The 23,755-nt window shown below is 45.5% G+C and overlaps 1 protein-coding gene across 4 annotated transcripts in view; it reads left to right on the plus strand.

Annotated features, from left to right (window-relative positions):
* LOC141148571 (uncharacterized) overlaps window positions 1–23,755 on the plus strand; it is a 112,122-nt gene that overhangs the window by 36,010 nt on the left and 52,357 nt on the right. For all 4 annotated transcript variants that reach the window (XM_073636133.1, XM_073636131.1, XM_073636130.1 and 1 more), the window contains 4 exons: window positions 343–642; window positions 8,384–8,491; window positions 18,067–18,423; window positions 21,677–21,988. In XM_073636133.1, the coding sequence (XP_073492234.1) occupies window positions 343–642; window positions 8,384–8,491; window positions 18,067–18,423; window positions 21,677–21,988 (1,077 nt within the window). The remainder of the gene's footprint in view (window positions 1–342; window positions 643–8,383; window positions 8,492–18,066; window positions 18,424–21,676; window positions 21,989–23,755) is intronic.

Consider the following 23,755-nt stretch of genomic DNA (forward strand, 5'->3'; position numbering starts at 1 on the left):
CCTGAAAAAAGTTCTACGGACGCCCATGCCCTATTGGAAGATTTCTCCTCTATTTCTGTTCTGGTGACAACTGTACATTTTGACTTTCCCACCACTTTTTGACCCCATAGCAATGGCCATCAGGACAAATAGAGGGGTAGTATCTACCTAGCACAACAGAGGCAGAAATACAATCTTGACAGAGATTTTAGCCCTTCCACACTACTAAACAAAAAAGAACAATAGTTTTGATATTGGATACAAGATTGCACATTTTCACATATTTGTCCTGCTGTGGATGAGCATTTCTTAATGGTGTATACATATATACCACTATATAAACTGTATCTGTGTTCCCTGCAGCCAAACCTGTACTCTCCATATTGAATATGAAGCTCCAGAGAAATACAGAGAACACTCTGACCTGTAGGGCCACTGAATTCTTCCCTCCGGATATTGGGATAACCTGGTACAGAGATGGAGAGGTCCTGAGAAATCAGTTCATGAAAAAAACACAAATGTATAAAGATGGAACATACTACGTGGATAGCACCGTGACAATCACACCGACCAAAGATGACCAGAACCAGATCTACTCCTGTAGAGTCCAACATGGCTCTCTACAAGAACCTCTGCAGAGGGACTTCCAGCTCATCTATGAAGGTATGAATAATGGTCCACTTCTCAAATGAAACATTTTTAAAATTAAGTTTGCCCTGAACTGTGTAACAATTAAGTGAAAGGTCACAGAAAGCGGGATGGCCTGGAAGAGAGAGAGAGAAGAGGAGGTGGCTGGAAGTTGTAAAGAGTGATCTCAGAAGGTGGAACTTAATAGGACAGTACAGACCAGGCAGTATCATTTTCCTTTTGCTCCCACCCTCAGCATTAACCTGGATTTACAGTGTCCGAAATTTGTCAGCTTCAGCAGGAACCAGACAAATTTTGATCCATGTGTGGCCATGCCCTCTTGACGAAAGTTGATTGTTTGATTGACTTCTGTCAAAAGTATGTAGCGCTACCCCATAGTAGCCACTGGTTAGGATGGGTCCTCTGTTCCTTGCCTTGACCTCCATAACAAGTTCAGCCCCTCTGTACCACTAGGTTGCATGTACAAAGCATGCAATATCACAGAAAATCACTGAAAGTAATAATAACATGTCCAAGAAAACAGGCACTGAACCAGTTACCCATATGGCAGGTAATGAGGTAAGCATGAAAATGGGTCAAAGAGGTTGTAAACCTTCCTGTACACTTTGTACCTATAGGTAAGCCTAGAATAAGGCTTACCTATAGGCACTGTAAACATCTCCTAAATATGCGCTGTTTAGGAGATATTAACTGTATACTGCGCTGGTGATGTCACCGGCGCATACGCTCTGAAGGGATGGCCACCCGTGCCGTTTCTTCAGAAGTCAGTGCCATGACCAGCGGCTCCCGCACGCATGCGCAGTCACACAGCCAGAGTCCATGCCCCTGGAAGAAAGATGGGCGAAGATGGATACGTCCTCCAGCGGGGACGACACGGGCTTCGTTTGCAGATAAGTGTCACATAATGTGCTAGTATGCGATGCATACTAGCACATTATGCCTTTACTATGCAGGGAAGAAAAAAAAACAAAGTTTAATTCCTCTTTAACAAAGGTAATAACACAATTCAGCATACAAAGTGATTAGTAATAAGGACAAGGCATAAGATGACACTTGGCATCCAGATCAGCATAAACAGTAGCAAGGTCACCTAAAATAAAACAATGGCAGTAATAAAGCTTGATTTTACCAGAACCAGGAGACTATACTGCTGAAGTTTATTACTAGTGACTATGCTACACCCAGACCGACTGGATGTGCACTGTCCGTAAAAATGAAAGAAAGGGGAGAATGGATCAAAAGGGACTTGCAGGATGGTTTTGCTGGTGGGGCAGTCCTTGATGATGTTCTTCTGCTGTCTATTATATGGGGCCCTTTAAGTAGTGGTGGTGCACTTAAAGCGGAGTTCCACCCACTTTTACAAGGTGGTCTTAAACTAAAGACCACCCCTCCACCCCCTTTTTGGTTATCTATATGTTTTTTTTTCCTTTCTTATCTTTTTTGAAATACATAGTGTACTTCCATCCTAGCTCAGCCGCGGTGCAGGACGTCATGACCTCTTCTGCGGCGAGCCTTCCTCCTTCACCCCCGCTGCCTTCTGGGACCTGTGTGTGTCCCAGAAGAGGACAGGGCCATTCACAAAGTGCCGCACGACTCGCACATGCACATTAGGAAACCAGCTGTGAAGCCTGAAGGCTCCACTGCCGGTTTCCCTTAGTTGGAATGACCATGCCAGCACCCAAGCTGGTGGATGGATCGGCCTTGGGGGGGGGGGGGGCGACATCACAGGCTCCCTGGACAGGTAAGTGTCCTTATTAAAAGTACTACGGTACTTGTAGCTGCTGACTTTTTAAAAAAACTGGAGGCTCCAGCATGTAGTATAGTTGCAGTAAAGATGCAGTATAAATTCTCATTAAAGAAGAAATAAAGTGTTGACAAGGGGCAGGTGTTTAGTGATTATTTGAGGAGAGTTTTATGTAACATCAGGGATAGGTCCTTGATGGTACCAAATATTGTAACTGGTTTATCAATATTCTTTTTGGGTGATTTGTTGTTAAATGTAAGTATCATGGTGTGACGGAACCACTTGGGCACTCCACTTGGGTGCTTTCTTCTGCCAAACAGTGGCTCTTGCCCTCCAAACCCTTCCAGCAGACCAAAAGCTAATACCAGCCCTGTTACCCCAATCATTGTACACAGACAAGATGTTGAGGTAAACTCCAAAGGAATGAGTGTATATTGAACTACAAGTTTTTATACACTTCCAAAGTAGGTCAGTCACCACATGAACAATAAAACAAAATATTTACCCAAACATCATTGCTTTTTTAAAGCAATCTACTGAGCTGGCCAGAACCAACTCTTGAGGGAGTCCATTCCAGTGGTGTACAGAAAGCCTACGGGTTGCCATATTGCATTGAATTTTACTGTAAATGGCATTGCTGCAGATTGAAAAAAAAAGAAAGGTAATTAAGTGTTCTTGCATAGCAAGACCACTTACTGTTATCTCACATATATATTATTCTTATTATTATAGCCAAATTTACCACCCTAACTCCTCCCACAGTTTTTACACTACATAGACAAGTAATATACCGAAACGTGCGGATTGTTCCCGAATGGTGTGCTATTACTTTGTGGAACGTTTCGCCGAATGGTTCACAAAATATCGTCGTTTTTGCGGCGAAATTGGTCCCATAGGAATGAATGGGGAAACTAGAGTGGGAGATGACAAAAGCTGGAAAATCAGAACATGATTTCTAAACTGCCGCCACTCCCTCATTTTCAAGCCCACCTACACAAATCTTATATCAAAACGTTCAGCTATCCCTGCTGCCACTAAACATGTCCACGGCTAAGCCGTAGTCCTGATAGTTTTCACAATATGACCATTTGTTTGTAACTCACGCCGTCCATTGACATTCATTGAAACTACACTCTAGCCCCCTCCAAATTTGAAGGGCAATTTCTAAACTGCGACTGTGCCTTCATTTTTAATATTTCAGAGACATACTATACATCAAAATCTAGGTCTGGGTCTTGTGATTCTCACAATATAAAGATCTTCGCTGTAGGATGTATAGTTTTTAAAATACGGCCATTTGTTTAGAGGTCATTTCAGGAAATTTTAGCCATTAATCAGAGTGTACTGTTAGTGTTTGTTTTGTTGCCATGGTTACCAAAGCTTCTGTTATACACAGGGGGGGAAGGTGGCTGGAGCATCTCAGCTGATTACAGAGCCCGGGGGAGGGGACAGACACACCATGTACTGATTTATAATAGAGGAATATGATGGGGCAGTTTTGATGGGGTAATTCTGATGGGGCAGTTTTGATGAAGCAGTATTTGGGAAGCATAAACAGGGCATGAGCGTTGCTAGGAAACAGTGGTTGTAAACACAAGATGCTGAGACACTCCAAATGCATGTGACTTCATCTGCTAGACTTGATAATGCTTGTAGACTCCTCCCACAGTTTTCACACTACAGAGACAAATAATATACCGAAACGAGCGGATTGTTCCCGATTGGTGTGTTATTACTTTGTGGAATGTTTTGCCGAATGGTCCACGAAATGACGTTTTTGCGGCGAAATTGGTCCCATAGGAATGAATGGCGAAATGTTCAAAACTAGAGTGGGAAGTGACAAAAGCTGACAACCCCATGATCAGCCAAAACATTATGACCACCCCATGATCAGCCAAAACATTATGACCGCCCCATGTAAAAAAAAAAATATTTTTGAAAAAAAAAAAAATATTTTTGAAAAAAGTAAAAAAATAATTTTTGAAAAAAAAAAAATATTTTTGAAAAAAAAAAATTATTTTTGAAAAAAAAAATATTTTTGAAAAAAAAATTTCTTTTAAAAAAAAAATTATTTTTGAAAAAAAAATATATTTGAAAAAAAAAAATATTTTTGAAAAAAAAAATTATTTTTGAAAAAAAAAATTACTTTAAAAAAAATAATAATTTCGAAAAAAAAATTATTTTTGAAATAAAAAAAATTACCTTTGAAAAAAAAAATTACTTTTGAAAAAAAAAATCATTTTTGAAGAAAAAAAAATCATTTTTGATTAAAAAAAATTCATTTTGAAAAAAAAAATTACTTTTGAAAAAAATGTTCAGCTCTTTCAGCGAATGATGGAACTTTTTTACTACTATTTATACTTTTTAAAATATTAAGCTTTTTAACACTTTTCACAGTTACTCAAGCCACTCCACCCCACCCAGTTACTCCGCCCACTCCAGTTGTAGAGGCAAGAACACTTTCACAATTTCCCCAGAAATTGTACCTTTTCTAGTTTTTAATTATATTAAATTACAGCATGGCTTTTGTAGCAACTGTATTTGTTACACTATTTTTTACAGTGGGGATGGAAAGTATTCAGACCCCCTTAAATGTTTCACTCATTGTTATATTGCAGCCATTTGCTAAAATCATTTAAGTTCCTTTTTTTTTCCTTATTAATGTACACACAGCACCCCATATTGACAGAAAAACACAGAATTGTTGACATTTTTGCAGATTTATTAAAAAAGAAAAACTGAAATATCACATGGTCCTAAGTATTCAGACCCTTTGCTGTGACACTCATATATTTAACTCAGGTGCTCTCCATTTCTTCTGATCATCCTTTAGATGGTTCTACACCTTCATTTGAGTCCAGCTGTGTTTGATTATACTGATTGCACTTGATTAGGAAAGCCACACACCTGTCTATATAAGACCTTACAGCTCACAGTGCATGTCAGAGCAAATGAGAATCATGAGGTCAAAGGAACTGCCTGAAGAGCTCAGAGACAGAATTGTGGCAAGGCACAGATCTGGCCAAGGTTACAAAAAATTTCTGCTGCACTTAAGGTTTCTAAGAGCACAGTGGCCTCCATAATCCTTAAATGGAAGACGTTTGGGACGACCAGAACCCTTCCTAGAGCTGGCCGTCCAGCCAAACTGAGCTATCGGGGGAGAAGAGCCTTGGTGAGAGAGGTAAAGAAGAACCCAAAGATCACTGTGGCTGAGCTCCAGAGATGCAGTCGGGAGATGGGAGAAAGTTGTAGAAAGTCAACCATCACTGCAGCCCCCCACCAGTCGGGGCTTTATGGCAGAGTGGCCCGACGGAAGCCTCTCCTCAGTGCAAGACACATGAAAGCCCACATAGAGTTTGCTAAAAAAACACCTGAAGGACTCCAAGATGGTGAGAAATACGATTCTCTGGTCTGATGAGACCAAGATAGAACTTTTTGGCCTTAATTCTAAGCGGAATGTGTGGAGAAAACCAGGTACTGCTCATCACCTGTCCAATACAGTCCCAACAGTGAAGCATGGTGGTGGCAGCATCATGCTGTGGGGGTGTTTTTCAGCTGCAGGGACAGGACGACTGGTTGCAATCGAGGGAAAGATGAATGCCCCCAAGTACAGGGATATCCTGGACAAAAACCTTCTCCAGAGTGCTCAGGACCTCAGACTGAGCCAAAGGTTTACCTTCAAACAAGACAATGACCCTAAGCACACAGCTAAAATAACGAAGGAGTGGCTTCACAACAACTCCGTGACTGTTCTTGAATGGCCCAGCCAGAGCCCTGACTTAAACCCAATTGAGCATCTCTGGAGAGACCTAAAAATGGCCGTCCACCAACGTTTACCATCCAACCTGACAGAACTGGAGAGGATCTGCAAGGAGGAATGGCAGAGGATCCCCAAATCCAGGTGTGAAAAACTTGTTGCATCTTTCCCAAAAAGACTCATGGCTGTATTAGATCAAAAGGGGGCTTCTACTAAATACTAGCAAAAGGTCTGAATACTTAGGACCATGTGATATTTCAGTTTTTCTTTTTTAATAAATCTGCAAAAATGTCAACAATTCTGTGTTTTTCTGTCAATATGGGGTGCTGTGTGTACATTATTAAAGGAAAAAAATGAACTTAAATGATTTTAGCAAATGGCTGCAATATAACAAAGAGTGAAAAATTTAAGGGGGTCTGAATACTTTCCATCCCCACTGTATATTTGTTTGTTTTTTATTTTTTTTGAAAGTGGAGTAACCCTTTAAGGCTAAGTTTAGATGTGTGACAGTCCTTGCCACCCCTCTAAACAGCAATCTGCGCTGGTATTTGACAGGCAGTGAGAAGGTGATACATCGCTGCCTATTTTAACCCTGTAAATGTTGTAGCACCACACTGCAACTGCATGCAATGCCTATGATTGCAGGGTGGTAGCAGTATGGATCCATTCACTTGAATAGGTCACATTCCATGGAATTACTGACCGCCATAGGCGTTGCTAGGGGGTGGCTATTGAGGCTATAGCCCCGAATCTGGGGCCCATAGCCCCGAGTCTCTAGGGCAGGGGTTGGCACCCGGCCCGCCACCGCTGAATGCGGGCACCTGGCCCGTGGAAATTTTGTCCCCTTCATTGGACAGTGGCGAGCGCCCAGTATCACATGGCTGGATGGTGGCGGGAACCGCAGGAGTTGACTTTTTCATTAAACAGCAGGTGATTGGTTGCTGGACAATCCTAGCAACCAATCACCAGCTTGTTAATGTGAAAAGTTAACTTCTGTAGTTCCCGCCCCCATCCAGCTCTGTGATGCCGATCTCAGATGCTCTGCTTGCTGTACACCTGTGTAAGATAAGAGTTCTACTTACACAGTGTGTGTGGTGGGGTGCAGGGGACAGAGGGCACTGCAGTGGGGGGGTGCACTGCTCGGCACTGGTGAGGCTGCATTGCTGGGCACTGGAGGCTGCATAGATGGGCACAGCTGAGCCCTGCATTGTTTATGTAGCCAACTCCTGAGCCCTGGGGCTCTCTGGGGACCCTGATGTAAGGGGGGCTCTGGTTACCCTGATGTAAGGGGGGTGGGATCTCTGGGGACCCTGATGTAAGTAGGAAGGTTCTCTAGGGACCCTGATGTAAGGGGGGTGGGCTCCCTGAGGACCCCGATGTAAGGGGGTGGGATCTCTGCGGACCCTGATGTAATGAGGGGGGCTCTGGGGACCCTGATGTAATGAGGGGGGCTCTGGGGACCCTGATGTAATGAGGAGGGCTTTGGAGGCCCTGATGTAAGTAGGGAGGCTCTCTAGGGACCCTGATGTAAAGGGGGTTCTGGGGAAACCGATGTAAGAGGGGGTGGGCTCTCTGGGGACCCTGATGCAATGAGGGGGGCTCTGGGGACCCTGATGTAATGAGGGAGGCTCTGGGGACCCTCATGTAAGTAGGGAGGCTCTCTAGAGACCCTGATGTAATGGGGGCTCTGAGGACACTGATGTAAGGGGGGTGTGCTCTCTGAGAACCCTGATGTAAGCGGGGGGCTCTCTGGGGACCCTGATGTAAGCGGGAATCCACACTCAGAGATATATATACTGTACACCCACACGTATATTATATACATGTGTATGACTTTCTTTACTTCACTACTATGGGCTCTAGCCCCAGATCTTTTTTAGACCTAGCAACGCCCCTGCTGACCGCTATTATGACGAGGGTTCAATTTTTGTCACAGATGTAAATCAGTTTAAGGAAGGGGGGGGTGTTGGGGGTTGAAAAACGTGCCTTAACTGCCTTTTTTTTACTGTCCCTCTGCTGCAAGTGTAAGTGGGCCCTAAATAATGCTGTGGCCAAAATATTCCAAATCTAACACCGGTGTATTAGTGTTTTTGTTTGGGATATTGGGTAATTCACAAGTGCGGGTGAGATTGCCCTTTCATCTCTTCCAATTTTCTCTCTGTTGCTCAGCCCTACCAAAGTCATGTGAACCCCTATATAGAGGATATGTTAAGAAAACACCTTCTTATTATTATTTTATTCATTATCTTTTACAGAGATAGAAACATCATCCAATATGGCCACTGTGGTCTGTATTCTGGTTTTAATAATAATATTTGCAGTTGGAATTGGATTTTTTTTGTGGCAAAAATACAGGAAAAAAGGTAATACACATTAAAACTCTGCAAATTGTTGTACTATTGGGTATGAACTGTATATCAATGTATACTGTGTCCTTATTGCATGTTTAAGCTGACAAAGGCACATTTCTAGATTGTCAGCTCTAATGAGCAGGGCATTCTGATCCCTCCTGTATTGATTTGTATTGTAATTGTACTGTCTGCCCTCATGTTGTAAAGCGATGCGCAAACTGTTGGCGCTATATAAATCCTGTATAATAATAATAATAGTAATTATACTTTGTCTTGTATATTCATTTCAGCCTTGAGCCAGTCAGTAATTAAATGTAAATTTTCCCATGCTCAGGATTGAGGCTGGGTTCACACCTATGCGAATTGGCCGAGGGTTTCCCCGCATCCAGTTTAGATGACAGGAGATTGTGAATGGCTCTCCATGGAGCCGGTTCACATATCTCCGGAGCGGCTTTGGTGCGAATTGCACAGGAGTCCTATGCGTCTTTTGGTCCATTTCAGGTCCAAATTCAGCCAAAGATTTGTGCTAAAATCAGACCTGAAATGGTGAATGGAGACGCACCGGACTCTTGCTGTGAGTCTCTGCGATTTAGTGTGAACCCAGCCTTATGCCCCGTACACACGGTCGGATTTTCCGATGGAAAATGTCCGATCGGAGTGTGTTGTCGGAAATTCCGACCGTGTGTGGGCTCCATCAGACATTTTCCATCGGATTTTCCGACACACAAAGTTGGAGAGCAGGAGATAAAATTTTCCGACAACAAAATCCGTTGTCGGAAATTCCGATTGTGTGTACACAAATCCGACGGACAAAGTGCCACGCATGCTCAGAATAAATAAAGAGATGAAAGCTATTGGCCACTGCCCCGTTTATAGTCCCGACGTACGTGTTTTACGTCACCGCGTTCAGAACGATCGGATTTTCCGACAACTTTGTGTGACCGTGTGTATGCAAGACAAGTTTGAGCCAACATCCGTCGGAAAAAATCCTAGGATTTTGTTGTCGGAATGTCCGAACAAAGTTCGACCGTGTGTACGGGGCATTAGTCTTTCTATGATCACTCACTGATAAGGAGTTCCCAGCTTAGGAAGTGTGAATGTCTATAAAGCCTCATACAAACAGATGATTACCAGCTTGTAAAATCTCCATCTTAAAATCGTCAGCACTTTCCTGGGCCCAGGAAGCTTGCTGCATACAGCCGGCAATGAAACTGAATGGTCACATGTTAAGGTGACCAGATTTTTAAAATGAAATCAGGGGACATATTTTTTTTGTTCATATTTTTTTTTTATTAGCAGATGGTAAACTATTTTATAAGCATATTTTCCTCAAATTATATATGCAATGTATGTAGGGTATGTAGGGTTGCCCCAGACCCCGACACATCATTCACACGGACTGCACCAAGAGTGACATCTGATGTCTCCCCTCTCCCTGACAGCAGCTTGGTTCAGCAGAGCACAGTGTCAGTGTATCAAAGCTTCTCCCCTCCTTCTTTGTTCTGTACACACAGGAGGAGGAGGGGAGCAGGGACAGCTGATATCAGGTCTATAGAAAGTTTTTATTATGCTCTGTAGATGGAGGAGGGAAGGGGAGAGAGTGGCTGGAAAGGAGGACAAGGTAGAAAATATGTGGAGTGATTGAGGGGTTAGGAGGATATGTGCTGGGGGGGGGGTGGGCTTTGGCAGGGGGAAGATGTGAAGAAGTAGAAGTGTGAATTGTATTTGTAATCTGACAACCTCTCCTTGCACTATCTCTCTTCCTTCCCAAAGCACCCCCCAGCACATATCCTACCCCCTACCCCCCCCCCCCCCTTGCACTGGCCCTCTTGTCTCACAAAGCACCCCCCCCCAGCACATATCTGACTCCCCCCCAGCACATATCTGACCCCCCCCAGCACATATCGGCACAGGCTGCATATAATGGGCACAGAGGCTGCATATGATGGGCACAGTGGCTGTATGATAGGCACAGGCTGCATATGATGGGCACAGAGGCTGTATGATAGGCACAGGCTGCATATGATGGGCACAGAGGCTGCATATGATGGGCACAGAGGATGCATTTTATGGGTACAGAGGCTGCATATGATGGGCACAGTGGCTGTATGATGGGCACAGGCTGCATATGATGGGCACAGAGGCTGTTTGATTGGCACAAAGGCTGCATATGATGGGCACAGTGGCTGTATGATGGGCACAGGCTGCATATGATGGGCACAGAGGCTGCATTTGATGGGGCACAGAGGCTGCATTTGATGGGGCACAGTGACTGCATTTGATGGGGCACAGTGGCTGCATTTGATGGGGCACAGTGGCTGCATTTGATGGGGCACAGTGGCTGCATTTTATGATTCACAGTGGCTGCATTTTATGAGGCACTGTGAGGCTGCAATTAATGTTTTTTTTCAGAATTTTTTAGTTTGTTTGCGGCCACCCAAAAAATTTGAGCACCAGACGCCACTGCCCCCTAGCACATATCTAACTCTCCCCACCCCCCTGCTAGTACTAGCCTTCTCCCCAGAGCATATCTGACTCCTGCATTCCGTACAGAACACTCACAATTCAGCCACACGCACTTGTGCATTTGCTGCAGAGAGCTATGCACCACATTACTATTCTTTTAGGCCACCAAAAGTGTCCCAGGTCTTTTACACCCTAATTCCCCCGTACACACGGTCGGACATTGATCAGACATTCCGACAACAAAATCCATGGATTTTTTCCAACGGATGTTGGCTCAAACTTGTCTTGCATACAGACGGTCACACAAAGTTGTCGGAAAATCCGATTGTTCTAAACGCGGTGAAGTAAAACACGTACGTCGGGACTATAAACGGGGCAGTAGCCAATAGCTTTTGCCTCTTAATTTATTCTGAGCATGCGTGGCACTTTGTGCGTCGGATTTGTGTACACACGATCGGAATTTCTGACAACGGATTTTGTTGTCGGAAAATTTTATAGCCTGCTCTCAAACTTTGTGTGTCGGAAATTCCGATGGAAAATGTGTGATGGAGCCCACACACGGTCAGAATTTCCGACAACAAGGTCCTATCACACATTTTCCATTGGAAAATCCTATCGTGTGTACAGGGCATTATAGCGTATCCCCCCCCCCCCAAAAAAAATGCTGCCGCTCAAGTGTTTGTGTTTGGCTTGAAGAAAAGGTGGCAACCCTAAGTGTATGTGGTATGTGTTTATGGAAGGATATACGTTATTTCTCACATTTTGTCCATGAGATAAAAAAAAGATATTTATTAATTCTATAATTTTTTGAGATATGACTACCAAATGATATGAAGAGTGTGCAGAGTTCAGGAGTGCGTTACCTAAAGAATGCAAGGCTAAGGAGCGTGCTACACAAAGAATGCAGGGCTAAGGAGCGCGCAACATAAAGAATGCAGGGCTAAATAGGACTGTACTACATAAAGAATGCAGGGCTCAGGAGTGCGCTACATAAAGAATGCAGGGCTCAGGAGTGTGCTACATAAAGAATGCAGGGCTCAGCAGTGCGCTACATAAAGAATGCAGGGCTCAGCTGTGCCCATCTATGCAGCCTTACCAGTGCCCATCAATGCAGCCTCACCAGTGCCCATTTATGCAGCCTCACCAGTGCCCATCAATGCAGCCTGACCAGTGCCCAGCAATGTAGCCTCACCAGTGCCCATCAATGCAGCCTGACCAGTGCCCAGCAATACAACCTCACCAGTGCCCAGCAATGCAACCTCACCAGTGCCCATCTATGCAGCCTGACCAGTGCTGATCTATGCAGCCTCACCACTGCCCATCTATGCAGCATCACCAGTTACCAGCAATGCAGCCTCACCATTGCCCAGCAATGTAGCCTCACCAGTGCCCATCAATGCAGCCTGACCAGTGCCCAGCAATACAACCTCACCAGTGCCCAGCAATGCAACCTCACCAGTGCCCATCTATGCAGCCTGACCAGTGCTGATCTATGCAGCCTCACCACTGCCCATCTATGCAGCATCACCAGTTACCAGCAATGCAGCCTCATCATTGCCCATCTATGCAGCCTCACCATTGCCCATCTATGCAGCCTCACCAGTGCCCATCTATGCAGCCTCACCAGTGCCCATCTATGCTGCCTGACCAGTGCCCATCAATGCAGCCTGACCAGTGTCCATCTATACAGCCTTACCAGTACCCATCTATGCAGCCTCACCAGTGCCCATCAATTCAGCCTGACAAGTGTCCAGCAATGCAGCCTCACCACTCACCAGTGCCCATCTATGCAGCCTCACCACTGTGAAGGCCAGTTATAGGTGGGGGCAGGGGCCATTTGTTTTGTTGCAGCCTCACCTGTGCCCAGCCATGCAGCTTCACGAATGCCCATCAATGCAGCCTGACCAGTGCCCAGCAATGCAACCTCACCAGTGCCATCTATGCAGCCTGACCAGTGCCCATCTATGCAGCCTGACCAGTGCCCATCTATGCAGCCTGACTAGTGCCCATCTATGCAGCCTGACTAGTGCCCACCTATGCAGCCTCACCATTGCCCATCTATGCAGCCTCACCATTGCCCATCTATGCAGCCTCACCAGTGCTCATCTATGCAGCCTGACCAGTGCCCATCTATACAGCCTTACCAGTGCCCATCAATGCAGCCTGACAAGTGTCCAGCAATGCAGCTTCACCACTCACCAGTGCCCATCTATGCAGCCTCACCAGTGCCCATCCATGCAGCCTTACGAGTGCCCATCAATGCAGCCTGACCAGTGCCCAGAAATGCAGTCTGACCAGTGCCCAGCCAATGCAGCCTCACCAGTGCCCATCCAATAAAGCCTCACCAGTGCCCATCTATGCAGCTTCACCAGTGCCAAACCAATGGAGCCTCACCAGTGCAGGACATCAGAAGAGAGGAAGAGGAGAGCTGGCCGGATCATCACACAAGCCGGCATCGCCCGCTGTGACAGCTTTAATTTGAATCGTCGGGTGCCTGCCACCACACAAAGTCCCACCTCCTGGATCGTCTCCTACCTATGATAGCCAGCACATGTCCCGGCATTGGACAAGTGTGCTGTCTATCGGGGGGGTAGGGACCCGCCGCCAGAAGGAGCCTAACCAGGAAGCAGGACTTTGTGTGATAGCAGGTGATTCGGTGATCCCGGCCTGACACCCCCCAGTGTGTGGCACCCAGAGCGGACTGCCCCCCCCCCCCCCCCCGTTGCTATGCAACTGGCTTTGGCGCCCCTCGTCTGCCTCAGCACCCGCCCAGGATTGGCCCTGCACCTTGCACCATCCATACCTGCTGGGGACAAAACCAGGGATAGACTTCCGGGGACAGTGTTCTCAGTCCGGGGACTGTCTGGTCACCCTATCATATGTGGCCATACTAGCATAAATGCCAATCGCATCTGCATTGATGTTTATCAACGCATGCATGCACAGCATTTCCCTAAATGCGCCACTTTTGTGTTCAGTGAAATATGCTGTACACACATGTGCGTGTAAGCGCTAATTTAGAACCATTTTGGCCTTTACACAAGTACAGGCTGTGTACAGCCAATCTCTTGTATTGGTGGCTGTATGAGACACATAAAAGCACTGGGGATTTAACCTCCCTGGCGGTATGATTATTTCAGATTTTTGAAGCGGTACATTGTTTTGCATGGAAATTTGGCGTTTTATATTGTAGGCCTGTAATTCTTAGGAATAACACACTTAAATCTGTCCAAACCAGAGTCTAGTAGACAGCCCAGGTATGATAAAGTTTGAAACACGAAATCATAAATTATAATATAATAAATAACTATAAATAATTATAACAAATAATATTATAATAATAATAAAAATTATTCAATAATGTAATCCAATCAAAAGCACTGAAATTTGCTCAGTTTCAGAATTGTCACTGTCATTACTTTCAGTGTTTGATGACGAATTTCCCCACAAATCACTATCACTCAGTTCTGCAAGTGATTCTAATTTACTATCGCTGTTTTCTAGCTGGTCTAAAACCACTTTTGATGTAAAGGGACACTTTTTGGTTGCTATGGACAATCTCCAGTTTCCAGGCAGAAAGAACAGTATTTGTAATAAAAACTGCATGCAGGGCACTGGACAAACCACTAGGGACAAAAGGGATGTGAAATTATTTGATACAGTACTGTAATCTGTAAGATTACAGTGTACTGTATGTATTGTGTGTGTTTCACTTTTTGGACAGGACAAAGGACAAAGAGGAGAGGACAAAGCTCGCACACAGATCAGGGAGACATCGCAGGATCCTGGGGACGAGGTAAGTAACTGTTCCTGGATCCTGCGATGCAATCCCGAGTGTGGCTCGGGGTTACCGCTTTTGGTACTGAAAATCCACCCCGAGCCACACTCGGGAATACCGTCAGGGAGGTTAATATAACGGGGATGGAGAAGTAATATATTTGTGTATGAGGCCTAATAGGCGGACAGCTTTAGTGTAAATTATGCTGCATTGGGGATCCACATTTTCTGAGTGGCTACACAGTTTCTAAATGGCAAAATAGATGTAGCGCCCTCCTAGGTAGGTGCTAGGATGAGTGTATTATAGTTTTTGGTTTCTCTGCCTCACAGAGAGACATTAGGTAAATGTATGTGCTGTCTGCTTAACAGAGAGCTGTGCTTGTTTAGTAGAGTCTGCTCAGTGTGTTCTGGTGCTGCTCATGCTGTCTTGAAGTTTAACAGTGCTCTAGTAACTATGGAATGTACTGGACAGTGGGTGGAAATCAAGCAGATGAAAGCATGGATGTCTGTACAGCCCTGGCCAAAAATTGAAGGGGATGTGTCCCAATGCATGCAAGGCAGAGGTCGTCTTGGAGGTGTATTTGGGGTCGTTATCACGTTGGAATACTGTTCTGAGGCCCAGTTTCCGAAGGGAGGGGACCATGCTCTACTTCAGTATGTCACAGTACATGTTGGCATTCATGGTTCCCTCAATGAACTGTAGCTCCCCAGTGCCGACAGCACTCATGCAGCCCCAGACCATGACACTCCCACCACCATGCTTGACTGTAGGCAAGACACACTTGTCTTTGTTCTCCTCACCTGGTTGCCGCCACACACACTTGACACCATCTGAACCAAATAAGTTTATCTATGTCATCATCAGACCACAGGACATGGTTCCAGTAGTACATGTCCTTGGTATGCTTGACTTCAGCAAACTGTTTGCGGGCTTTCTTGTGCATCATCTTTAGAAGAGGCTTCCTTCTGGAACGACAGCCATGCAGACCAATTTGATGCAGTGTGCGGCGTATGGTCTGAGCACTGACAGGCTGACCCCCCACCCCTTCAACCTCTGCAGCAATGCTGGCAGCACTCATACGTCTATTTCCCAAAGACAACCTCTGGATATGACGCTGAGCACGTGCACTCGACTTCTTTGGTGGACCAAGGCGAGGTCTGTTCTGAGTGGAACCTGTCCTGTTAAACTGCTGTATGGTCTTGGCCACCGTGCTGCAGCTCAGTTTCAGGGTCTTGACAATCTTCTTATAGCCTAGGTCATCTTTATGCAGAGCAAAAATTAATTCTTCGCCATGAGGTGCTATGTTGAACTTCCAGTGACCAGTATGAGAGAATTAGAGCGATAACACCAAATTTAACACACCTGCTCCCCATTCACACCTGAGATCTTGTAACACTAACGAGTCACATGACACTGGGGAGGGAAAATTGTTAAATGGGCCCACTTTGGACATTTTCACTTAGGGGTGTACTCACTTTTGTTGCCAGAGGTTTAGACATTAATTGCTGTGTGTTGAGTTATTTTGAGGGGACAGAAAATTTACACTGTTATACAAGCTGTACACTCACTACTTTACATTGTAGCAAAGTGTAATTTCTTCAGTGTTGTCACATGAAAAGGTATAATAAAATATTTACAAAAATGTGAGGGGTGTACTCACTTCTGTGAGATCCTGTATATTTGATGAGCACATGGGCTCTGAGTCTTCCTTCAGAGTGGTGAGGTCCAGGTGAGGCTGGGGAGGGGACCTTGTCACCTCTCCCCAGCACAGGCTGCCCTATGACCTCAGGTGGGCAACCTGAGGGCCTGAAACATTGAAGCTGCAACCCATGGTTCTCCTGAGAGCTGACTGAGGGCGAATGTCCCTGGATCCTGTATGGTACTACTGAGGAAGGCTGCCACTGGTGCTTCAGGAGCCTTGTGAGTACAGACCCCCTAAAGGGATCCTAGAGACTGGTGTTGCTAAATCTCCCTCTTGGTGCTAGAAGTCAGCATACTGGATGTAAGCTAAAAGGGGACAATGGCCAGTCTCTTGAAGAAACAAAGTCCACTAAATTCCTTCTGTTACAAAGGGACTTGCTCTATTCTGTACAGCCTGCTGCATACCCTGTTTCCCTGAAAAATAAGACCTAGCGTGATTGTCGGTGATGGCTGCAATATAAGCCCTACCCCCCAAAAAAGCCCTTTTTAAAGTCCTTGTAGGTCTTATTTTCAGGGTAGGGCTTATTTTGGGGGAAACAGGGTAGGGCTTATTTGGCGGGTAGGGCTTATATTGCAGCCATCACTGACAATCACGCTAGGTTTTATTTTGAGGAAAACAGGGTAGTTCTACTGACAGTCTGATACACAGTTCTATTGAGAAAGCTGTCCCTGTATGTGAATAATTAAATTGGGAGTATCCTACTAAATCCCTTCTCCTATCCAAGTTCTCCAAATAAAACAAAAAAAACCACATCCCCTAGACAGGTTATTGGAGACAACGAGTGGAAGAGTGTGTTCACCTGGCTGTGTGTAGAAAATACCCTGTGACTGGCTGCAGATTAAAGAGGAAGTAAAGTCTTCCTCTTTAATTTTACCTACCTACCTATAATAAGGCTTACCTATAGGTACAGTAAATATCTCCTAAACTTGCACAGTTTAGGAGACATTTACTAGATAAGCTGCCGTCAAACGTCATCAGCGCATGCGCACTGAACGAATGGCGCGCTCGTGCCATTTCTTCAGGGCCCGTGCCGTACCCGCGCACGTGCGCAGTAGTGACGTAATCACGGCTCCGGTTAAGCATGCGAACCCGGAATTAACTCCGGGAAACATGTCGGCCTTGTGAGCGGTGTGCCGGTGCCAATCCAGGGCATCATTCTAAGGTAAGTAATTCATAATGAGCTAATATGCAACGCATACTAGCTCATTATGCCTTTGTCTTGCAGGGTTTTTTTTAGGGGGGGGGGGGGCTTTTGAGGTTTACAACCTCTTTAATCAGTGGGAGACCCAGGCAAACAAAAATTCAAGCGGCTCCTGCGTGGATAGCGCTACATATACATTTAGTAGATACTCTTTCGAATTCCTTTGGTATGCAGCACTGAAAATGTCCGTGCTTGTGCTCATGTGATCTGCTGCTCACGAGGCGTGATCCATGTCATATAACATCCATCCAGAACAAGAGAGCTACCGTCTGGCCGTCATATTATAATAGGCCAGGCAGGAAGCGGTTAATTATCAATTTTAAATAATATGTTATAATAGTTTTGGTCAAGTTTGTAAATGTTGAAAACATGACACGGAGTTGAAATTATCCTGTAATGGAACAAATAACTGAGCACATTCTTAATCAATGAATTTGCAGATGAGGGAACGTTCACATTAATGGACATTGTAGGTCCTACTAAGCTGATTGCTGGAGAAGAAGCTTCACTTTCCTGTAGAGCTACCAAATTCCCAGAGAACACGAGTGTGACTTGGCTGGAGAAGAGAGGAGGACAAGTCTATGAGATCCCAGAGTACCATGGAGGAGATAAGGAGGAAGAGGAGAGACTGATGGACACACATTATGGGGTCATATCATGCAGAGAGGGACCAAACTTCACATCTTTACTGAAGTTCAGACCCAGTGTGACCAATCACAAAGATGTGACCTTCATCTGTAGATATAGCTGTGGGAACAAGAAGAAAGAGAAATCATTTCACTGCAGAGATATTTATGGTGAGGAGTCTCTATTATTACATCCAAGGCTTGTGTTTATTGTTGTGTATTAAGTGTTTCATAGCATTAATACAGGAAAAATACCGTATGATCACCAATGTTCACTACTTGTACCTCTTATTTTATATGGGGTAGTGTCAGAAACAACAAAATTATTTACCATGGTGTCACGGAAACGCACTCCTGTGGCGGCTAGCTAAGTGGGGTGTGGTCCTTGACTATGCTAGGAGGGAATAAAGGGGAACTTATTCTGATCAGTAAAGGGCCGTACACACGATCTGACTTTTTGACAACAAACATGCAAATTAGCTGTTTTGGAGCAACATCCGACCGTGTGTACGCTCCATCGGACAAACTTTTTCTGTTTCCATCGGACTTTTGTTGGCTGTGCGAACGGACAAAAGTCCGATGGAGCAAAGTCCGATCATGTGTACACAAAGCCGTCTGACTTCTGTACAAACTACAGTACGCAGCTGTGAGAATGTTTGCAATAGGAAAAAACTGCGGCAGGCACGAGAGGGAATTCCCCTCTGAGGGTGAATACCAGGCCCTTCGGTCTGGTATGGATTTTAAGGGGAACCCCCTACGCCCAAAAAAACGGCGTGGGGGTCCCCCCAAAATCCATACCAGACCCTTATCCGAGCACGCAGCCCGGCCGGTCAGGAAGGGGGGTGGGGACGAGCGAGCGCCCCCCTCCTGAGCCGTACCAGGCCGCATGCCCTCAACAGGGGGGGTAGGTGCTTTGGGGGAGGGGGCATCCTGCAGCCCCCCCACCCCAAAGCACCTTGTCCCCATGTTGATGAGGACAAGGGCCTCTTCCCGACAACCCTGGCTATTGGTTGTCGGGGTCTGCGGGTGGGGGGCTTATCGGAATCCGGGAGCCCCCTTTAATAAGGGGGCCCCAGATCCCGGCCCCCCACCCTATGTGAATGAGTATGGGGTACATCGTACCCCTACCCATTCACCTAGGGAAAAAAGTGTCAGTAAAAAAACATAGTACACAGGTTTTTAAAGTAATTTATTAGGCAGCTCCGGGGTCTTCTTCCAACTTCGGGGGTCCTCTTCCGACTTCGGGGGTCTCTCCGGCGTCTTCTCCTGGTGTCCGGATCTTCTGCCGGCTCCACCGCTATCTTCTGCCGCTCTTTTGCAAGTGGTGGCCCGGACTTCTGGATCGTCTTCTTCCCTCTTCTCTTCTATAGATGTTGACACAACGCTCTCTCCAGCTGGAATGCTCTCTGAGCGCTCCGCAACAGACTTATATAGGCGGTGACCCCGCCCCCTTGTGATGTCACAGTCCCTGGGCATGCTGGGACTGTGACCTCACAAGGGGGCTGGGTCACCGCCTATATAAGTCTGTTGCGGAGCGCTCAGAGAGCATTCCAGCTGGAGAGAGCGTCGTGTCAACATCTCTGGAAGAGAAGAGGGAAGAAGACAATCCAGAAGTCTGGGCCACCGATTGCAAAAGAGCGGCAGAAGATAGCGGTGGAGCCGGCAGAAGATCCGGACACCGGGAGAAGACGCCGGAGAGACCCCCGAAGTCAGAAGAAGACCCTCGAAGTCGGAAGAAGACCCCCAAGATGCCTAATAAATTACTTTAAAAACCTGTGTACTGTGTTTTTTATTGACACTTTTTTCCCCTAGGTGAATGGGTAGGGGTACAATATACCCCATACTCATTCACATAGGGTGGGGGGCTGGGATCTGGGGGCCCCCTTATTAAAGGGGGCTCCCGGATTCTGATAAGCCCCCCGCCCGCAGACCCTGACAACCTACGACCAGGGTTGTCGGGAAGAGGCCCTTGTTCTCATCAACATGGGGACAAGGTGCTTTGGGGTGAGGGGGACCCGCAGGGAGCCCCCCTCCCCCAAAAGCACCCACCCCCCCATGTTGAGGGCATGCAGCCTGGTACGGCTCGGGGGGGGCGCTCGCTCGTCCCCACCCCCTTTCCTGACCGGCCGGGCTGCGTGCTCTGATAAGGGTCTGGTATGGATTTGGGGGGACCTCAACGCCATTTTTTTTTGGCGTAGGGGGTTCCCCTTAATATCCATACCAGACCTAAGGGCCTGGTATGCCCCTGGAGGGGAACACATGCCGTTTTTTTATTTAAAATTTGGCGCGGCATTCCCCCTCAGGATTTATACCAAACAGTGCCTGGCATTGGCGGGGATCCAAGTCGGATCCCTGCACCAGTGTGAACCTGGCTCGCAAGGTGTCAATCTTGCCAATAAAAGTGGCGAGATTGACACAATATCAGACAACAATACAGAAGTTGACCAAAGGGTGGTGGTAAAGAGCTGAAAAACCACGTGATATGGTGAAAGTTGGCTGGAAAAGTCCTGTCGTCTGTATGCAAGACAAACTTTTGGGCAATGCCCTTTGTACAAAAATCCAAGGGAAAGTTTGTACAAAGTCCTATCGTGTGTATGGGGCTTAAGACTGGACGTGATACACTTTCACAGCCCACACTACCTCTGACCACCACTAGAAGGGGGAGACTCCTCTCCAATCCAGCTGGCTGAGCATACACAGGCAGATACGAATCTTACATACAAGCTGCTGCACTCTAGAGCCTCATACACACAATCGGACGGGAAATGTTCGCTAACAGGCTGTTGTCAGTAAATCCGACTGTGTATATGCTCCATTGGACAATTGTTGTCGGACTTTCCGCGGACAAATGTTGGCTATTAGGTTTTCAAATTTTCCGCGGACAAATGTGTGTTGTCGGATTTTCCGATCGTGTGTACACAAGTCCGTCGCACAAAAGTCCAAAGTACAAACACGCATGCTCGGAAGCAAGGACGAGCCAGAAGCTGTCATTCTTGTAAACTAGCGTTTGTAATGGAGAATTAACATTCGTGACATGGCAAATTATGAAATCTCCAAATGCAGTGCAAACTTTCCCTTGGATTTTTGTACAAAGGGCGTTGCCACTCTATGCTGTTTACCATTTTCAGCCTCCCTATATATATATATATATATATATATTTGGGACAGTGTACCATGTTTAAATGTGATGTAATACATTTTGATACTTTACCATAAACACAAGACCATTTTCTTTCCTTTTGGGATTACAGTGGCAACCTTCGTTCTTAACTTTTTCTTCTTTTCTGTGCTTATATAATTGGATGTGGTGCTAGGCTCTGCATGATATGTCTCAAACTTTTTTCAATATTTTCTAGGTAACTTACATTCTCCATGTCAATAATATCTTTCTCATACCATTTATGTTTTATTTAAAACTTTTTAGCTAAGCCTCAGATCTTACAGCCAATATCACGAAGTTTAATTGTCTCTGGGGAGTTGAAGTATTTGGTCACTCTGGAGAAATTTTACCCTAAATACATCACAATCGGGTGGACACCTGGAGTGGGGGAGCCACAAGAATCCTTGTCATCCACAGAGACATTCACAGATATCCCTGATGGAACCTATAGTGTCTGCAGCGAGGTCACAATTCCCGAGGAGCTCCTGAAGGATCCAGAATTCAGAGTACGAGTGACCTGGGAACATGAATCTCTGGACACACCGGGATATAAGGATCTATCTATCAGAGTCTCTGGTGAGTTACATGAGGTTATCACAAACAAATATAGAGACTTTTCAGTCAGAATCCATATAAAAAAATACTGGTGCTGTGAAAAGGGGGTCTTTCTGTATAGTCAATAGAGAGTAATACGGAACAGCAAGCAATCTATTATGAAATGAGGAACCACCAATGCAGATCAAATCTATGCCATTCTTACATAGGCCTGTGCTAAATATACCACACAAATAAGAGCATCCCAATCTTCTGCGGTGGAAGTTGCAATAAAGAATAAAGGCCTACATAGACAATTCTGGACATGCATGCAAAATATGATCACCAATATGTCTCTATGCCAGCCACCAAGACTTTATACTAAACTCAAAAGTTGTATTGTGCAACCATTATCTTGCGGCTGTAGAAAGGGAAAGTCATAGGGAAGACATGATGTAGGTGCCTCCAGTACAGTTTACGGGAGGAAAAAAAAAGTAATTAGAGGTTCCAACTTGTTCAATTTCTTCTCCCACATCTCTCTAATGTATATCTGCGCAACAAAAACTGTTGAAGCCACAGGAAATCATATAGATCTATTTTTGGTTGACTATAATGGAGGGAGATGCCACAGTGGGAAAAAATCTAAATGAAGGGAATCTGAACCTTTTTCTCAATGGTTTTTTATTGGAAGCTTAAAGTAAGGACAACAAATGAAAAATACAGTAAATGACAGAGAGATTGCAGATCAACAATGAGAAATCTTACAAGTAGATGCACTAAACATTGTTACTTCAGGTGTAAAGGTATAAGAATCCAACAATATAGTAATACATAGAGAGCGGAGAAAGGAAAGAAGAGTGGACGGAGAGTGTCAGTGTGTGTGTGTGTGTGTGTGTGTGTGTGTGGGGGGGGTGAGCAAAGATGGCAGGGAATAGTAGGTGAAGAGAAGGGGGAGGGGAGACACAGGGGAAGGAACCAGGAGAGGAGAAGGATGAACACGAACAAGAACAATACCAGTCACAATAATACTGTGAGTTGAGTGGGTACAAAGACTATTATCCACAGAACTGTATAGTGGTAAAAGTTGTGGATACATAAATGGAGGATGGCCAGTGAAGGGTCAGGAGCAGTGGTGGCCCGTCCATAAGGGGTCCAGGGGTGCAGCCCCACTAATCCTTGCGCCCGGCCCCTAATCTACACGCAGTGTGCCTGACGCATGAATTTCAATGGGTTTTTTTTATTTTTAGAAGCACATGATTAGAGCCGGAGGCTTTAATTGGCTTCAAAAAAGGGTGGGTCTGGGCACAGAGCACAGCACCCTGAGCCCACCCAGTTGTGCGACAATAGCGAATAATATTCGTAATTGTCTTCCTGATTTTCCCTTTCCGGCCAATTAAGATCGAATCCTTAAATAAGTAAAGTGACCAGAGGAAGGTAGCTGGTAATCACAGTTTATGTTTTCGAATGTGTGGAGGGAGCAATTGTCATATAGGTCAGCAAGAAGGGTAATGCCCATAAGAAAGGTAATGCCCATACGTTGCCCATACATTGTCAATAGTATCGGTCAATGTGCGGGATGAAGTGATGTAAAACCTTTATGGGAACAGCTAGTTTGTATAACGACCAAGGAGGGGAGGGAAATCTTAAGGGATGCTGTGACAGTTAAAGCTGTAGAGGTAAATCAAGGTGCTCGCAATTTTAGGGCAGTAAGGGCAGATTTAGGAACACCATATGGAATGGTTGTAGCTTCCATGTAGCTTCCAATATGTGCCCATATTTTGAGTCTAGGAGGGTTCCCCCAATACTTAA

This window comes from Aquarana catesbeiana, linkage group LG06, assembly GCF_042186555.1.
Source record: "Aquarana catesbeiana isolate 2022-GZ linkage group LG06, ASM4218655v1, whole genome shotgun sequence".
Taxonomy (NCBI): domain Eukaryota; kingdom Metazoa; phylum Chordata; class Amphibia; order Anura; family Ranidae; genus Aquarana; species Aquarana catesbeiana.